At 35.3% G+C, this 17299-nt stretch overlaps 1 protein-coding gene across 5 annotated transcripts; it reads left to right on the forward strand.

Moving 5' to 3' along the window:
• Positions 1 to 1358: 1358 nt before the first annotated feature.
• LOC117638486 (protein TRANSPARENT TESTA 9) lies at positions 1359 to 13469 on the forward strand. Of its 5 annotated transcripts, none has more exons than XR_004587292.1 (21): positions 1359 to 1575; positions 3514 to 3565; positions 3655 to 3731; positions 3811 to 3944; positions 4059 to 4155; positions 4279 to 4336; positions 4754 to 4862; positions 4968 to 5091; positions 5175 to 5370; positions 5458 to 5783; positions 6601 to 6689; positions 6799 to 6869; positions 8900 to 9016; positions 9856 to 9921; positions 10427 to 10564; positions 11243 to 11348; positions 11428 to 11499; positions 11600 to 11658; positions 11902 to 12093; positions 12242 to 12408; positions 12711 to 12827. XR_004587292.1 is itself a non-coding variant. In XM_034373607.1 (21 exons), the coding sequence occupies exons 1-21, from the start codon at positions 1523 to 1525 to the stop codon at positions 13038 to 13040; spliced, it is 2601 nt and encodes an 866-aa protein (XP_034229498.1). In that variant the 5' UTR covers positions 1359 to 1522; the 3' UTR covers positions 13041 to 13469. The 5 variants fall into 5 exon arrangements, 4 of the variants coding, with proteins under 4 accessions (XP_034229498.1, XP_034229504.1, XP_034229511.1 ...); XM_034373607.1 differs by having other exon boundaries at positions 11902 to 12061; positions 12711 to 13469; XM_034373615.1 differs by having other exon boundaries at positions 1540 to 1575; positions 3671 to 3731; positions 11902 to 12061; positions 12711 to 13469.
• Positions 13470 to 17299: the final 3830 nt, after the last annotated feature.

The raw sequence follows: 17299 nt of genomic DNA on the forward strand, positions 1-17299 counted from the left end.
TGTGATTGATTCTAATGTCTGGTTTCGTATTTGGAATTGCAAAAGACTCCCTAAAATCAAAATTTTCCTATGGCGTTCTGTCGATGGTTTCCTTCCCACTTTTGAGATCTTTTTCAAACGCAAGCTTTGCCAATCTCCCATTTGCCCTTTTTGCAAGGATCAACCTGAATCCATTGAGCATACACTCTTCCTTTGCCCTTGGGCTGCCAAAGTGTGGTTTGCTAGTTGTATTGCTTACAGACCTCTGCCTCAAGCTTTCACTTCGTTGGATAGCTGGAATCTTGATCTTTGGTTGTGTGAGACTTTTAATTTGGAGGAGAAAGGATGGATTATTACTCACTTTGCCTTTACTAGCTGGGTTATTTAGAAAACTCGTTGTACAATGGCATTGCACATTGTTTCCAGTCATTATCAGTTGTGCAAGAGTGGATTGGAGTTGGCACATGTACGAGGTTTCACTAACTGGACTCTTTACCCTATTCTCTATGACATTAGAATGCTAAAAGCTTCGTTCTCTTTTCTCCGGTGGGCATGGACTCCTGAGACGCGAACCATGCAGCTGACTGGGTGGCTTTGCAAGCATGAAGGGGGTTTAGGGGGTTGTGTGCTGAGGCTTGGATCATTCGATCTCCAACTTCCCTGGTCTACGTACTTTCACGGGATGGATTACCTTGCCCACCCAACTAGACACTTTTCCAACCTTTCTCTTTCAGTTTTTTCTTCCGTTTGTTTTGTTTACTGTTTAGTGTTTACCTTGCCCACCCAATTTGAAAAAAAACTATGTCGGCATTCGTATTAGAATTTACAACAAATATCCATGAAACAAAGTAGTTAATGCCCAATCATATGAACATGTGAAATTGCTCTATGCGATATTAGTTATTATTCACATTCAACACTTGGCAGTTTATGGATGCAATATTACTAGAAGAAAAAATTTCGCGTGTCGGAAACATGTTGTCAAGTGATTTAAAGGATAGAGAGAATAAGAGAGAACTTGGGAAATTCATGGTGTATCGCTTCCTTCTTACTAAACTCCTTTATATAGGATTATGATATTTTACATGATTTATAACACTTAAATTTTTTTAATTTTTTATTCATTTTTTATCTTGTCCTTGTCTTTTGTTTTTTTTTGGTCGAAGTGGAGAATTTTTATTAGGCAATGTAATCTTATTTCCTTTTTATCTTTTACTTGTTGTTTTCATGCCCTTATCCCTGCTTTATCAGGCCCAAAAGATCCTAGCAAATGAACCCATAGCCATGCCCAAAAGAACTTCAACCCGGCCCAAAATACTGTGACCCACTTTTGCCAGCTCCGCAAGCATGAAAGGCCTCTTTGCCTTTCTGGCAAAATTTCTGTTTCTTTCCATCTCCTGATCAAAATTAAACACATCTTCCGAAGCTGCTCGGAGAACTTCGATGGTGTATATAGCGCTGCCTTTCGCGGTCGATCTTCGAAATCCCAATCGGAATGAATTCCAATAGTGTGCTCTAATCCGAACGATTCGGAAAACAAATCATGTGGTTTTCGTTTTGGAAGCCCAGGGATCGGTTCTCCTTAGACGAGCTCAGGTTTGTGTACCCCATATTGAATTCAAGCTCAATTTAGCTCCAATTTTGTATTTTTCGTTGGTTTTCTTATAATTAAGTTGGTGTTAATGCTTAACTAGGGTAATTACAGGCTACTGCGTGGTCACTTTGATGAATTTGATTATATTGTGACTGAAATTTTTACATTTTAGATTATAATTTGGACTTGCAGAGTTAATTTGTATGTAGAAGTCTAAGTATGGTACAAAGATGATTCTTTTTGTTTTTATGTTTATTGTTCTGTTTGATTTCTGAGAAAGTGGTGGGAAAGATAGGGAAATAGAAATTAGCTAGTTTAGCATTCCTAGAAGTAAAATTAGTGTGAAGGGTAAAGAACTTAAGTGGATACAAGTTCTGTATGCTAAAATAAGTAAAGAACTTTCTGTTGCCGGTGACAACATTGTTTGTTCTGTAGCTTTTAATAGAGGATGCTATTGTCTGAGGGAAATTTAGATGCCAAATATTCGAACTGAGAAGTAGGAAGCCAGCTTGACATAAGTAAAAAGAGTTTTAGAGACTGTACCTTTGGACTGTGAGTGATAGAGGATGCAGAAAGGGGTTTCAATCAAGGTTGTGGAATCATGTTGTGTACATGAAGGGCCAACAGGGGTTTGAATCCCCATGGCACCTTGGTAGTGTGTGTGTGTGTGTGTGTGTGTGTGAAACCCCCCTCCTCCTTGTACTTTAGACTATCGCTTGTATTTTTTTTTTTAAAAAAAAAATGTTGTGTACGTGAAGGGGAAGCTGGACCGGCTTGAATGTTCTGTGGAAAAAAATTTGAATTTTGGAGAACACGCAATTTTAACCACTTGGGTCTCTGCTGTTGTTGTAAAGATAATAAGGTGGTAAGCTAGTTGAAATGCAAGTCATACATGTTATAAGTTTTAAAGAGCCACAAAGAAGCCTGCTGCTTGCTCTAGGACTAGCATGGTGAAGGTTTATCTTGATTGGGAGGAGTTCATGACGATTTACAAAAGGCGTACAATTAACTGGCTAGAGCTTGAAATCAATAAGGGTGGAAAAGGATTTCATCTTTTGTCAAATAAAAAACTAGAGAGGAAAGGAACAAGGGTTTAATTTGCTCCTTTAGAAGATTAGTTCTTATTACCTGTTGGATGATTTGTCGTCACTGGCAAAGCAACTTGAGGACCAGGAGGTGCTCAGGCCAACCTCACAATGTGGTCTGTTTTCAAACCCTTAACTTTTTAGGTCTCTTTAATAATCATTCCTTCAAAAATAAAATAAAACCGAAATTGTTTAGCTATGATCATAATTTCAGTGTTTATCGGACAAATGACATCCTTTAAATGAGATCATTTTTATTAGCATTCACTCAAATGGGGTCCTTAAATGAGCCATTTTTCTGAGCCACATGGATGAATAATGAATGGGTATCTCAATGGTCCATGTGTGATCCCATGGCTGAGAAACAAGACTAATTGTATATATACAACACAATAGTGGTGGAGTTAGATAAGACAAGGTACAGACATGCTGGATCTTGAAAAAATTAGAATACTCTGTGGTAGGAATATACCCATAGAAAAGGATATGCTATATAACTATTAAACCTTAGCTGTATTATCAAAAACTTCTCTTCGTAATTATAAGAATCCCTTTGTATCTATCTGGTTACAATACTTGTGCTTTTCTAATACATTGATGGTACCTAACATCCGATTCTGAAGATGCCTTTTTTTGGTCTCTTATAAAAAACAAAGAACCTTTTTTTAGTCACAGTTTTTCCAATCCTGAAGTTCTATTGGTGCATAATTTCTTTCTTTGTCATTCAGGAGCATTGGTTCATTAGAGGACGGGTGGTGTTTTGGACCTTGATTTAAACACATGTTATGTGATGTTTTGGCATTAAATATTTGTCATAGATATGTTTGTTAATCAACATTTGTCTTACTGGAGTAGGTATTTAACTGACCAGCTGGTAAAAGTTCAGATTGTGAATGAAGTGAACAAGGTAATTGGAGTCAATCTTCTTCCTCTTTCAGCTGAATTCTGTTATTGAAATTGTTTTCTCAATGTACCAACATTTAGTCTGTTATAAAGGATTTCGTTATTGAAGCGCTGAGATCAATTGCGGAGTTGATAACATATGGGGACCAGCATGACTCGACCTTTTTCGAGTAGGACTTCTCAATACTTAGTGTTGTTTGATGTATGTTTTACTGGTACTTTTTTCACATTGTCCTCTGAATTTTCCAGATTTTTCATGGAGAAGCAAGTCATGGGAGAGTTTGTACGAATATTGAAGGTTAGCAGAACTGTGAGTGTTTCACTTCAGTTGCTGCAAACAATCAGCATTATGATCCAGAACCTAAAAAATGAACATGCCATATGTAAGTTGTTTCTGAAGAAAGATACTAATAAATTTGCAGTTGCACTAGCTACTCCAGTTGGTTATAACCATGTTGATGGATTTGGTGGTGTGACCAATTAATTTTTTTTTGCAGACTACATGTTCAGTAATGAACATATGAACTACTTGATAACTTATTCGTTTGATTTCCAAAATGAAGAACTACTGTCATACTACATATCCTTCTTAAGGTTTGTTTTTGGTTTCTTTGTTGTCCTTATGATAATTGATGATCACCCTATATACAAGTTCTCTGCAACTAGTACTTTTTCTGACATGTTTGGTGCTATGTTTGTGTGGTATGGGCTGTGAAGAGCAATAAGTGGAAAGCTAGACAGGAATACAATTTCTTTGCTTGTAAAGACTCACAATGTAAGTAATATTTTTTTTTCTTCTCTTTTATTGTGTTTATGGCACTTACAATTATCTTTCAAATGGAAGTCACTTTAAACTTTTTATGTATGTGGTTTCGTAGCTAGTGATTACGTGAATGCAGTTGCATGGAATATCTAAGGAAGATTGCTAGATCCTTTTCCAATTTCTGTATCACTAGGCGCCAAGATTGACATTTTAACTCCTTGAAAATAGCCTCCAGTTTTACAAAATACGTTCAGGCAGACACAGTATGAGGAATTGAGGATTATGATTTACTTGTCCTGCCTTAAATTTTGCACATTGCTTGCCTATCACCTATAACTTCTAAATTTTGTATGTAAAGGCTTCATTGATTAGTTAATCTCTTTAATTGCTAATTTTCCTGCATATCTCTCTTTTTCTTTCTGCATCTAGGATGAAGTGGTTTCATTTCCCCTCTATGTTGAGGCAATACATTTTGCCTTCCATGAGGAGAGCATGGTCCGCACTGCCATACGGGCTTTGACGCTTAATGTTTATCATGGTGAGTTTCGTCTCTGCTTAATAAACTTAAGACACACACAACTAAAAAGTGTTACCCTGTTCACTGCAACTTATTTGATACATAAAAGTTTGTTCTGATTTTCAGTTGGAGATGAGTCTGTCAATAGATATGTCACCAGTGCCCCTCATGCAGATTATTTTTCAAACCTAGTTACATTTTTCCGAAAGCAGTGCATCAATCTAAATGCATTGGTTTCTGACACTATGAAGTAAGAGTGATAGCATCATTCTAATTTTACCATAGCAGGCTCCATTCATTTTCCTAAAAAGTTTCATTTGAATTTTGAGACAGAAATCTGGGTGCTGAATCTGCAGAGACAACCACATTAATTTCTGCCGCTGTTGATGAGATTGAGGACAGTCTCTACTATTTTAGTGATGTTATTTCTGCAGGAATTCCTGATGTTGGGAGGTTAATTACAGATAACATCTTGCAGCTTTTGATATTTCCATTGCTTCTTCCTTCTCTTACAAGAAAAGCTGTCGAAGTATGGAAACATACCCTTTTTGCTTCTTTTATAATTACAAGAATGCAACGTGCTCTTATTTAACCTTTGCTAGCTTTGTAAATCCAGGGGGTACAAATTGGCGCTGCCATTTCTTTGTATTTAGTTTGTTGCATCCTGCGCATAGTGAAAATCAAGGATTTGGCAAATACCATTGCTGCTGCTCTTTTCTGTCCATTAGATGCTGTCGTACCAAAGTTCGGATCTAAGCCCAATGGCTATACGTCTTTGTGTGCTTTTGAACATGAAAGTCAACCGCCAGACAGTAATAATCTAACCAAGGCAGATGCTGGAATACTAAGAGTTGATGTGACAAACTTGTCAAGCTCTCCCAAAATCCACTCAGCGGATGTCCCAAGAGAAAATGACTGTTGTGATTTTCATTTGTCTTTGAGGTAACATGATGAGATTGACTACAACTACAAAAAAAAAATTATTTTTATTTTTCCTACTCCAATAAGAGTAAGTCTCTACTGATAGACTGTTCTGCTCTGCTCAGTGACATCGTTTTTATTATTTTGATTTTATTAGCCTGCCAAAATCAAATTCATAATGTGTTTCTCTAGTTTGGCACTCTGGTAAACATAATAAGGATAAAGAGGAAGATAATTTGTGTTCACTTACGTGCTTGTCTGATCTTGAAATTTTGCCTTATGATATACTATGCCACACTGGAGTTCATTTATTGGAAGTAACTTGTTTTCTCTTGATTGTTAAACTGTACGTTCTTTTTTCTTTTGAAGATTTTTTTTTGGTTGTCTTATAAATTGCAAATTAGACGTATGAAATCAAGTTTTCTTGACATGGGAAATCGAAAGGAAAGAAAATTAAAATTGGGATACATGTCTTATTTATGAGTGGAGCAGAGATTTTTGGAAGTTTGAAAACATGTTTGTGCTGATTTATGCTTCCTGAAGTGATATTGCTGTTCATTTTGAAGTTGAAACTGTGCTTTTGATTACAAATTTTATTAAATTTCTTTCACTTGATAAGAACACTCGATCCTTATAGTTAGAACAGGGCTAAGTTGTTGTTAAGAATTGTCCCGTGGAAATCATGCATTATCCTCTTTAGATTATTTCAGGAGGATGAATCCATGCACATAAAATTCTGTGAAACAATCTCAGTAACTTAATTCAACTGACTCGGCCTAATCCCAAGTCTTTCCAACTATCTTCTTGTTATTTATCTTTATGTTGATCATCTGTGTAGGGAGGCTTTGATTTCTTATATTACTAGTGGGGACGATGTACAAGTGGCGGGTTCGTTGAGTGTACTAGCTACTTTGTTGCAGACAAAAGGTTATATTGCTGAAATGCAGATCTCACTGCACCTGCTTCTTATCACTGTTTCCTTACCAAATTCCACTTCTGTCAAATTAACACAACTGTTTCTTATGCACTTTTGTAGAATTGGATGAATCAATGCTAGATTCTCTTGGAATTCTTCCTCAACGCAAACAGCATAAGAAACTCCTGCTGGTATGCCATTCCTCCTAAGTATCTTTGTGATATTTTTCTGCTTGAGAAATGAGTTATGTAATCAAAGTCTCAGAAAACAAGAGAATTATTAGAATAGAATGGTTGATATCTTTGTCATTCAAGGACTTAGATGACATGTGGACGGCAAAGGGTCTGGTTTAGCATCCTTTGGGTCGGTTTGATAATATAGTTTTCAAAATTTTGAAAACCAAAACTAAACCAAGTTTTGAAATTTTAAAAATCAAATGAACCCTAATAAATTTTGAAAACAGAACCAAACTGGTAACTTTAGTTTGGAATGGTTGGCTTTAGCAGTTTATTTGGTTCTTGGGTATACCCCAATTACACAAGACTTCCTTGAGTTAATGGCGATGTCTGTGCATTCATATGTCCAGTGCCTTTTATTTTCTCCATGGGTACTGTTCGATCTAAGCTTCCCCTGTTCCCCTTCTTTTAAGCAATAATTGTATTTTTCGTCATAGATGCTTTCTCAATATGACCTAATTTTGACAATTTAGTGAACAGCGAGATATAGCAATCTTATTGTTTGAATTCCTTGGTTAGAAATGGGTCAGAGCTATATGGACAAAAAATAAAACTAAAGTACTGTCATTTACATAGGCCAATGTTAGGTTCCATTTTTCGTTTTTGTTTTTAAAACCGCTGAGATATGTGTACAGTGAGCAGATTTAGAAAAATGCGGAAGATAAAATTTAGACTAGATTCCCCAACATCCCTGGGACATTTTCGTTGTTTTTGAAAATGTTTTCAGAATGCGAGATTAGAAGGTGAAAACACGGAGAGTCGGAATTCCGTTTGGCTCTCTTTTCCTATGCCTTTTTCACTCTCTTCGCATCACTCTTCTTTGGTGAAATAGAGATTGTTCAAGGATTCCAATTTCCTATTTTTATTTGATGGATTTATATATGTGGATTCCCAATCTCTGTCTCACATTCATTTGCGCCGTTTTGGTCTATTCAGAAATTCTCTCTGTTCAACCTCCATAGAGACAAAACAATGAAATCAAAGACCAGAAGGGTGACCTTCAGAAAACCCATCTTATCTAATTTTGCGGTGGATGGAGAATATCATCCTGAATTTTGATAATGAGGCACAAAAAAAGAACGAGAGAGGCTTTTTAGTCAATGAAAATGAAGAGACAGGATTAGATAGAGACAATGAAGAGAGGGGTAGACCTTGAAAGTGAAGAGAGAGAGGGAGGGTTAGACCTTGAAAGTGAAGAGAGAAGATAATGAGACTTTTGTTTTTATTATTTACTGGAAAATAAATAAATTTGGTTCGGATTATAGTTTTGAAGAAGGAAAATATGGGGATACAATTCTTTTTATGAATGAAAAAATGAATAGAGTTTTGGAATAATTTTAGATGAATTTTGTGTGTGCGCGTATTTATCATTTTAAAATACTGGTATTAATGGAGAGGGGTCGCTTTTTTCTTCACAATTTCTGTTATTTTCACATCTTTGTACCAGATTTCACTGTTTTTGTTTTCTGAAATTGTCTTGGATGAAGTTAGCAGACGCATTTTCAAATCTTGAAAATACAAATTTTTTTTTTCGTTTTCATTTTTGCAGAAATGGTTTTAGAAAATGTTACGGACCCTTAATTTCCTCTTTTCCACTTATGACTCGTCATTTATCCCCTTATTGAGTCACAAGAGTTATAGTTATAAATAAAGAAAATGATAGCTCAAAGGATGTCCAAGTAATTTGCATACTGAGGGAGTATTTAAAGTTAACCAGAGAATTGGGGTAGCTACATGTATAGTTTTTCTACTTGATATGAGCCTGAAATTTTTTCCACCATTTTTTGGTCTTATAACTCATGCCTAGAGCAATGCTTTGCCACAATTTGTAGTTATTCTTCTGCTATCTTTATCCATGTTTTGTTTTTGGGTTTTGATGGTTTTATTTAGATCTGCACTGTCGACTACTTTATATGATTGAAAATGTTGTTGCATTTAGTTTGAAATTTAATTGAATTTCTTGTTTTCTTGTTGCATTCTTGCAGCAAGCTTTGGTTGGTGAAGGCTCAGGTGAAGAGCAACTATTTTCTTCAGAAAGTGGCTCATCGAGAGATGGTGTCGAATTTGGTAGTGAACTTGATACCTGTCTACAAAAGCTTAAGGTAGTAATTTTTTTTACAGTAAACATGTGACCATCCTTCTTCCTAGCTTGCAAAAGAGTATTCCAGAGAGAGCTACGTTTACTGAACCATTCATTGCACTCATTGAATCTCTTCTTTAGAAAAGACACAAAGCGTTTCCCCTTTTTTATGTGGGAACGAATGGCAAAGTTTAGTCGTTTTATTTTACCATAGTAACTTTGTCAGTTTAAAAATGGTAAGTCAACTTTTTACACAGATCCATGGGTGTAGAAGTTAGTTGTTGACTCTTCTAAAACCCATCCATATTGCATTCCCTTGGAGTGAAAGTGCTATCGTGTTCGTAAACCATTTAACTGAACGCTACATTCTGTGTGTGCACACATATTCTTTAAATACGATGTTTATATTGTTGTCTATTCCTCTTACCTCTATTATGCACCAAAATGTAACCACCCGAGGGGTTCCAAGTTTTCCCTGAATATCATCAATTCCAGGCCCAAGTGTGTGCTCATCCACCTTCTTTCCAGAGGCTAACATTTCCTTGAGTGACTGTAACTACGTGTCTTCCTGTAATAGGGATTTGTCAATGACTGTAACTATGTGTCTTTCCAGAGGCTAACATTTCCTTGAGTGCCAATTATTTTACGGAACTGGTTCCAAGCTTTCAAGTTGTGTCAATAAATCAACAGTTTGGGTTAATCATTATTATGGTTATTTATCTATTTCATAGCTAATAAAAATTTAAGGTTTCGAGTTCTAGAATGTTCCATTTTCTTTAAGTTTTTAGCTTGTTTTCATTGTTAGTTGTTGCCTGTCATTATAAATTCTTCATTGGTTGGTTAACCTTTTCTAACTTACAGGAGCAGTATGGAGTTGTGTGTTCTTTTCTGGAAGTGAGAGCTAGCCCTCGCGTACACAGATTCCAGGTAATTCTAGGAATGGGATGGTTGTTGGGGTTGGGGAAGTTCTCAGGGGCTAAGATGAGTTATGTTTTTTTTTGTTTTTTTGTTTTTGTTTTTAACAGTTATTTTATCTTGTAAAATAATTTGCCCTAAAAAAGTGACCACATGCTGTGCACATGACACTTGTTGACGGCAAATTAGATGGACTTTGTGAAAGTTGACGGCAAGTCCTGAATATATAGCAAGTCATTAATTTACTGGAAAAAAATTGTCTCGGGTGTATATTCAGAATTTAGTGATAGTTTAAGGGGGAAAATGACAGTTTACTCTTTATACAATTAGTAAGCACATCTGTGTTCTCTCTCTCTCTCTCTCTCTCTCTCTCTCTCTCTCTCTCTCTCTCTCTCTCTCTCTCTCTTCCATACACGCAGACCCTTTTTTCTTTCCCCTTGTATCATTCAACTGAAATGGAACAGTGTTGTCTGTTTAAAATTTGCGACGCTAATATATTTCTTGGTATGTTGCCTAGGTGCTTGACGCATTGGTTAGTCTTTTTTGCCGTTCAAATATATCTGCAGAGACATTATGGGATGGTGGTTGGCTTTTGCGCCAGTTACTTCCTTATAGCCAGGCAGAATTTAACAGCCATCATCTCAAGTTGCTGAATGTAAGCTCATTTCTTACGACAGACAGAATAGTAGAAGAATAGCATATTATCTGTGTTCGTTATATAGGTTTATAAAGAACCCCATATTATATGTATGGTACTTCTGTTGGTACATGACTAAAGTTCATGTTTTAGTGGATAAGAATTTAGGTACTAGCTAGGACATGGCAGTCTTAACAGTTTCATGTACTTTGTTTGAATTGGGTTAATGGAACCATCTATTGATGCCCTCTTTTTGGTATGATCTCTGTGTTTTCTTATCGTCTTTCTTTCATTTATGTTTATATTGTTTATAATTTTGTTGTGTACTGTTTGGCGAGGTTTTTAAAATTTATGCTCGTAAGACTTATTTCCTTTCTTAAGGGAGTGGACAATATTCTTAAAAGTATTAAAATTATTAATAGAAATGTTTCTTTTAAGGCTATGCAGGCCAATGTTTCTTCTACTTTTTGATCTGGAAGGGATCTTGATCCTAGACATTGTTTTTACATTTTTATGTTCCGCCCATGGAGCATAGATGTGGACCTCCCCACATGAAAAGAACAACAATGCATAGGCTCAACAAGAAAAAACCTCTCTTTGAATTCTTATTGCATCTAAAGTAGAGTCCATATTTTCCAAACTTTCCAGATAAAATACTTAAACATATTGTGTACAAATATTCTTTTTCTTATACAGGATTCGTATAAGAACTGTGCTAGTGCTCTTCTCAAAGAGACCAGAGGAATCTGGCCAGATCTACTTATTACAATTCTCTCTGATGAATGGAAAAGGTGCAAGAGAGGTAATAAAAAAAAAAAAATTCTATGAATTATGAGTTGGTTTTTTAAATGTTTTATTGATGTTTTTCTGGAAACTTGTAGCAATAGAGGCCTCCTCCCCTCGGAAAGAGCCCAAGTGCATTCTGTTATCATCTCCGAAGTTCTCTTCTGAAGGTAGGATGGAGACCTGTTGTGGATATTTAATTAAAGGATTTTGAAACCTCCAATGTTTTTTTAAGGAGACATTGAATTAATGTCTCTGTTTTCCTAACAGATGGTATAACAAGTGATTCATCGTTTGTTGCTGGTGAAAGGATGTGTGAATTGGTCAAGGTTTGTGTTGGTACCCTATAAAAATTTTACGATGTTGTCAGATAGACGATTATACTGGAGCATCCATGAAGCTCAATATCTTAGTATTTTTGTCATTGGTCTGTGAATCTTGAATAAAGAAGTAAAAAGAGAACGTTATAGTTTATTCATCAAATACATAAGCACGTCAGATGCAATTGTCTTATGTAGCCCCTTGTGGTACCTGAAACATTGTTCTGGCGGCTAATCTTTATCATACTACAGGTATTTGTGCTTCAACATCAACTCCAAATTTTCTCTGTTGGTAGATCTTTGCCTGAGAAACCTCCTATTAACCCTCCAGCTGATATTTTTGAAAATTCCCGTGCACAAAGTGCTGGCGTAGATTCCTCAGGTCCAAAGCTTGGCACTGAGCTAAGGCTTGGTCAGTTCTCTATCCTGCACATATTTGTAACTATAAGAAAGTTTTATAGTACATATGACCTGTACATGTTAATTTAATTTTCTGACAGCCATCATACACTTCAACTTCATATAAAATATTTTATTTCTTTAACCCAACATGGAGTATTTCTTGATTAATTTCTGTTGCTGCCATATGCAGTTGATGCTGTGCCTTGTAGAATTGCGTTTGAGAGGGGTAAAGAACGTCATTTTTGCTTTCTAGCAATCTCTTTGGGTGCATCTGGGTGGGTTGTTTTAGCTGAAGAGTTACCCTTAAAGGAGCCTTATGGAGTTGTCCGTATGGTTGCACCTTTGGCTGGTACCGATGTATGTTTATAGCTGTAGTGCTTCGTTTTCCTATTTTGATTTCACATTTTTGTGTAGCATTTATAGCATCAATGCTTCCTTTGCGTTTGTTTATATTCAATCTTATGGTTTTCTTAAGCTTAGAATATGTTCAGTATGTATATTATTTCTGTGGTACTCTCTCTACAGTTCATATTGGTAAACAGTACCAGATGTTTTCTGTGGAAGGTTTGTAATAATGACTTAGTTTATTTATTATTTTGAATAATTTCAGACTGCTATAGTTTCACATGTATCTAATCTTTTCTTGTCATTGCTTTCAGCCAAAAGTTGACGATAAGCATTCAAGATGGATGCACTTGCGGATCCGTCCATCCACTTTCCCCTTTGTGGAGCCTGCTAGATATGGTGCCTACGGGAAAGCGAAGACAAAAGCTTTGGTTGATGGCAGATGGACCCTAGCATTCAGGGATGAAGAATCTTGCAACTCTGCTTTGTCTATGATTTTGGAGGAGATAAGCCTACAAAGCAATGAGGTGGAGAGAAGACTAAAACCTTTACTTGACCTTGAAACCATTGTAGAATCTTCAAACTCTTCTCTAGGTCCTCCTAAGGCTACCTCTTCTTATTCAACATTTTCCAATTCTTTATAGGTCTCCAACGTTCTTGAGTTTCCCAATAATAGTTTGCTATACTCACACTATCCTTTTTCAAACCTAGTCCCAATTCGAGATTCGAGATCAATATGTGCACACCCTTTGTATATTGCACCGGTTGGGCGTGTTGGTGAGGGGGTCGAAGACCAAGAAGTGAGTTATTTATGGGGGGTGGGAATATTTAGTCACCCTTTGTATATTGTTCAAACAACCTTAGGCATACCCAAAATGTAGAGTAGCACCGGGATTTTTGTACCATTCTTTGTATAGAAGCTTTCCACTGGTCCTGATTATTGAGTTTATCCGCTTGTTCTTCTCATTCTTTAGCAGCTCCTCTAACCCTAGGCTTTTACTTCCATAATTTTGTTATCCCTGTAACAACAGTGTATAAATGAGGTGATTTCTTTAGTGAAGGCTTTTTGTGCATTTGTTTTCGTATGTGTTCTTTAAAGCGGGGCATCTGTAGAGACTGAAAAATAATCCGATGCCACAGATTTTGATGATAAAACTCAAGTGAAAAAGGGGAGACTCAGGTTATTGAAAATTTCGTCAGTGAGGAAAATGAATTACAGCCCTACTCCTGAAATTTCCGGTTTCACCTTCTCTTTCATTCAATCATTCATTTGTAAAAGGAAAAAAAAAGATTCATCTGCCTTAGCAAAACCTTCTCTCAAGACTCGAGCCCTTTCCAACTGATTCATCTGCTCCTCTTTGAATAATCAAATTTATTTCGCTCCCATCTGATTGGATGCAATGCTTTAATTTTTCTCTCCTCTTTACCAATGCCATCTACAATAACAATAGCTAGGCAGTCTTGTTGGTTGCTAATGCTTTGTGCCTCGTATTATATTTCTTATCTTCTTATGAATTTTACATGGGCTTGTGATATTAGATAATAGCATGGACTAGTGGCATGCATCAATAGCCCATGTAAAGTTAGATAATTTTTCCATCCATTTTTGTGCACACCTTCTCCTTTGAAAAGTTTATTTTTTTCTCTGTTTGTATTTTCTTAAAATGAGTTTGGGATCTTTTAAAAGTATTCTTTGGGAATTCTAAATCTATTTTCAATTTTGATTTTCATGCTTATATGATTGAGTGATCATGCTTCAAAACTTTCTTAGGGTTTGATCTTGAAAGCTGTTGTTAAAAGCTTTGAAACCCTTCAAAATTTCGTGGGTGGAAACATAATTTTTACGAGTCAAAAATGAAAAAGAGAGAGCTCTGCAAGGACAAAAGTGAAAATTCATGTAAACTACATGAACGATTAGTGCAAATTGAAATAATAATAATTTTAGTGCATCTGAGAGAAGTGTAAAATTCCCCTTGTTTTTGATAATATAAAGAACAATGAAGTACAATTCTAATGATTATATGCCTTGTTCCTTTCCACTGTAACGATAAATAAATGCTCTTTAATTAACTTGCTACGTTTTTTCATAAAAACAATTTATTATGCTCTTAACATTGTTAATAATAATCGAAGATATTAATTAATGCCTCTTTTGGAAGCAATTATTGAACAAACAAAAGTGGGGGTCCTATTACACTACTAAAGAACGGCCTACCATGGAGGAAAATAAGACTCCCCATCATTACTAGACCTAACTAGTGATAAGAGAGATGATTCTCTACGAATTCTCTTCTAATAATAAGGACACTCCTATTGAAGCAGTGAAAGGTAGATTAGCAAATAGCAACAAGACTACGACACTTGCAAACATTACAAAATTAAACCAATTAAACTTCATACTTTTCATTTACCGGTATTTCGCTTTCCAATGTCAGATAAGGTCACATATTCGAATTCCAACAAATGACTCGATAACAGACTCATCAATATAATTAGCAAATATATTAGCATTACTACCGACTAGCTATTAGTCTACTGGTTTTTTTTTTTGTAAATATAATAGCATTACTATCAACTAGCTATTCATTTAACAATAGGTACCAAATTGAATCCCCCCTATCAGGTGGCATTATTACTGAAATTTAATAAAGATGGTGATGGTGTTTTCTCCTTTCTTTTGCTGACTCCCTCCCCATCTTATGAAAGGGTTTTTTTAAATTTATTTTTGGCAATTAATAATGTTATATATATATATATATATTATTTTGGGCCTTTTTCTCTTATTATGTTCCACTAATTGTATGGGGCATGTGAGTGTTATTATGGTCCACTAATTGTAAGGAAATATATGTTCATCATTCCCCTATAATAGACCAGTGTTTTGATTACACTTCGACTTGGAAACTTTACTAAAGCAGGCCAAGAATAAAATGATCATATCATAAACTCACAAATATGAAAAATATGATCATGTTGTATGATAGGAAGACAGTCCCCACATCCGCCGTTCGATACAATCATATGGTTTGCTATTATGAACCCTTTTAGGTCAAAGTAATCATGCAGAATGGCAACAAAAAAGAAAACAAATTTGAACCATAAAGTGTCATTGGCTTGTAGTGGAGATTCGAGACTAATATTTGTTTTGTGAGGAAGCCCAATGAAATATGTATCATTACTCATTTTTTTCGTGGCAATAATGACCGACATATGTAGTCATTGATTATGGTCAAAAGAGTAAGGGGGGAAAAGACAATGGTGGTGAGGTTATATAATGCTACAACACAAATAATTTCTTAAAATTTGAAGGTTGTTTTCACGGTTACCCTTACGAAGGGGTCAATGGTGTAAAGATTCATAACTATGTGGTTGTAAATTGTTAATTTAAAAAAGTTGAGGATGAAACCGAATACAAACTGTAATTAACCAACCCTAAAATATTATTTAAAATATTATTTCTAGCTAATTATGTTATAATTGATTCTCTCTCTCTTTAAAAGTTTAAAAAATAAAAAATAAAAAATACCATTAATTAGAAAGGTCATACTGAGCAAAAGGTGATTGAGAAAAGCTTGGTGGTGACCGGTGAGTGGAAATGGAACTCACCTCCCTAGGCTACAATCTTCCACTTTCATAATCTTGTATAGAATAGTTGAGCCTAATTCATTTTCTTATGAATGGGAGTTGTTGATGTCTCAAAAAGTAATCATTGCTCGAAGGACATGGGCATTCTTTTTCTCTTCCCTTTTCCCTAACAAATTCTTTATAATTAGTTGATATGTAATGAGGATTATACAAATAATTTATTATTACGATGTAATGATGAACAAGATGAATGGTTGTACTCCATCGTAACCTTATCTTGCAAACAAGTGTAGGACCATATATAATTTTTTTTTAGTGTCAAGTTTGTTAATGTCCATTAATGGTGTAATTAATTAGTGTCTAAACAAAAAAATTAATTTAAATTAATTTAATTTATTTATAATGCCACAGGAATCAAATCTCTTTATAGAGGATGGTGAGGTACTGCGGATTAAATAGTCCAGCAAGATAGATACACATACAGATTACATTTGTAAAGGAAAGATTTGCAATTTATATATGTATGTTTATTAATTTAAGTACTTCCTCAAAAGCCTAAAAAGGTTCTTTGTGGTATGGTGGTTGTGACTTGTGAATAAGCATGCTTGCTGAAAGGTTACGTTGGGATTTCACATTTTCAATTTTATGATACGGCACCAATTCTATATGTATGGTTCGTACACACCAGAACACACACACACCCCTAGATAGTTAGGAAGAGGGAGGGAGAGAGAAAATAGTCAAATTTGTTTTCTTCAAAGAGTACTTTTTTTTCTTTTTGGTTATATTGATATTAAAAAGGATGATCTTTCGATCCATCTGAATCGGAACATATTTTCCCACCCTTCTTCGCCACTTAAGTTAGTTTTAAATTGAAAAGAATTCATTAGTGTAATGATTTAGAGCAATTGCTTTTTAAGTCCTAAGTTCGAGTCCTAACATCCTTGAAGTGTGTGAGAGTTTAATATATATATATAAGTTTTCTTCATATTTTATATAGTTAAAAACTTAAAACTATTTACCATGGACACAAGAAACTAATAACTCATTTGGGACTGCTTCTTTAGGAAGTACTTATGTTTATAAGCGCTTCTAGCCAAAGTGCTTATATTATAAAAATGTTAAAATTTTCATAAGAAATCCAAGAGTTTACTGGAAAAGCACTTGAGACTACTTCCTAAAGAAACACATACTAGGTGCTTCTCCATAAAGAGTTTCTAGATCCATAAGCACTTTTGTCAAAAGCTCTCAGAAGTGCTTTTGTTTATCAGAAAACGCTTGTACCCCTTCTAGAAGCACTTCCAAAGAGACCCTAGGA

The sequence above is a fragment of the Prunus dulcis genome, chromosome 1, assembly GCF_902201215.1.
Source record: "Prunus dulcis chromosome 1, ALMONDv2, whole genome shotgun sequence".
In the NCBI taxonomy this organism is placed as follows: domain Eukaryota; kingdom Viridiplantae; phylum Streptophyta; class Magnoliopsida; order Rosales; family Rosaceae; genus Prunus; species Prunus dulcis.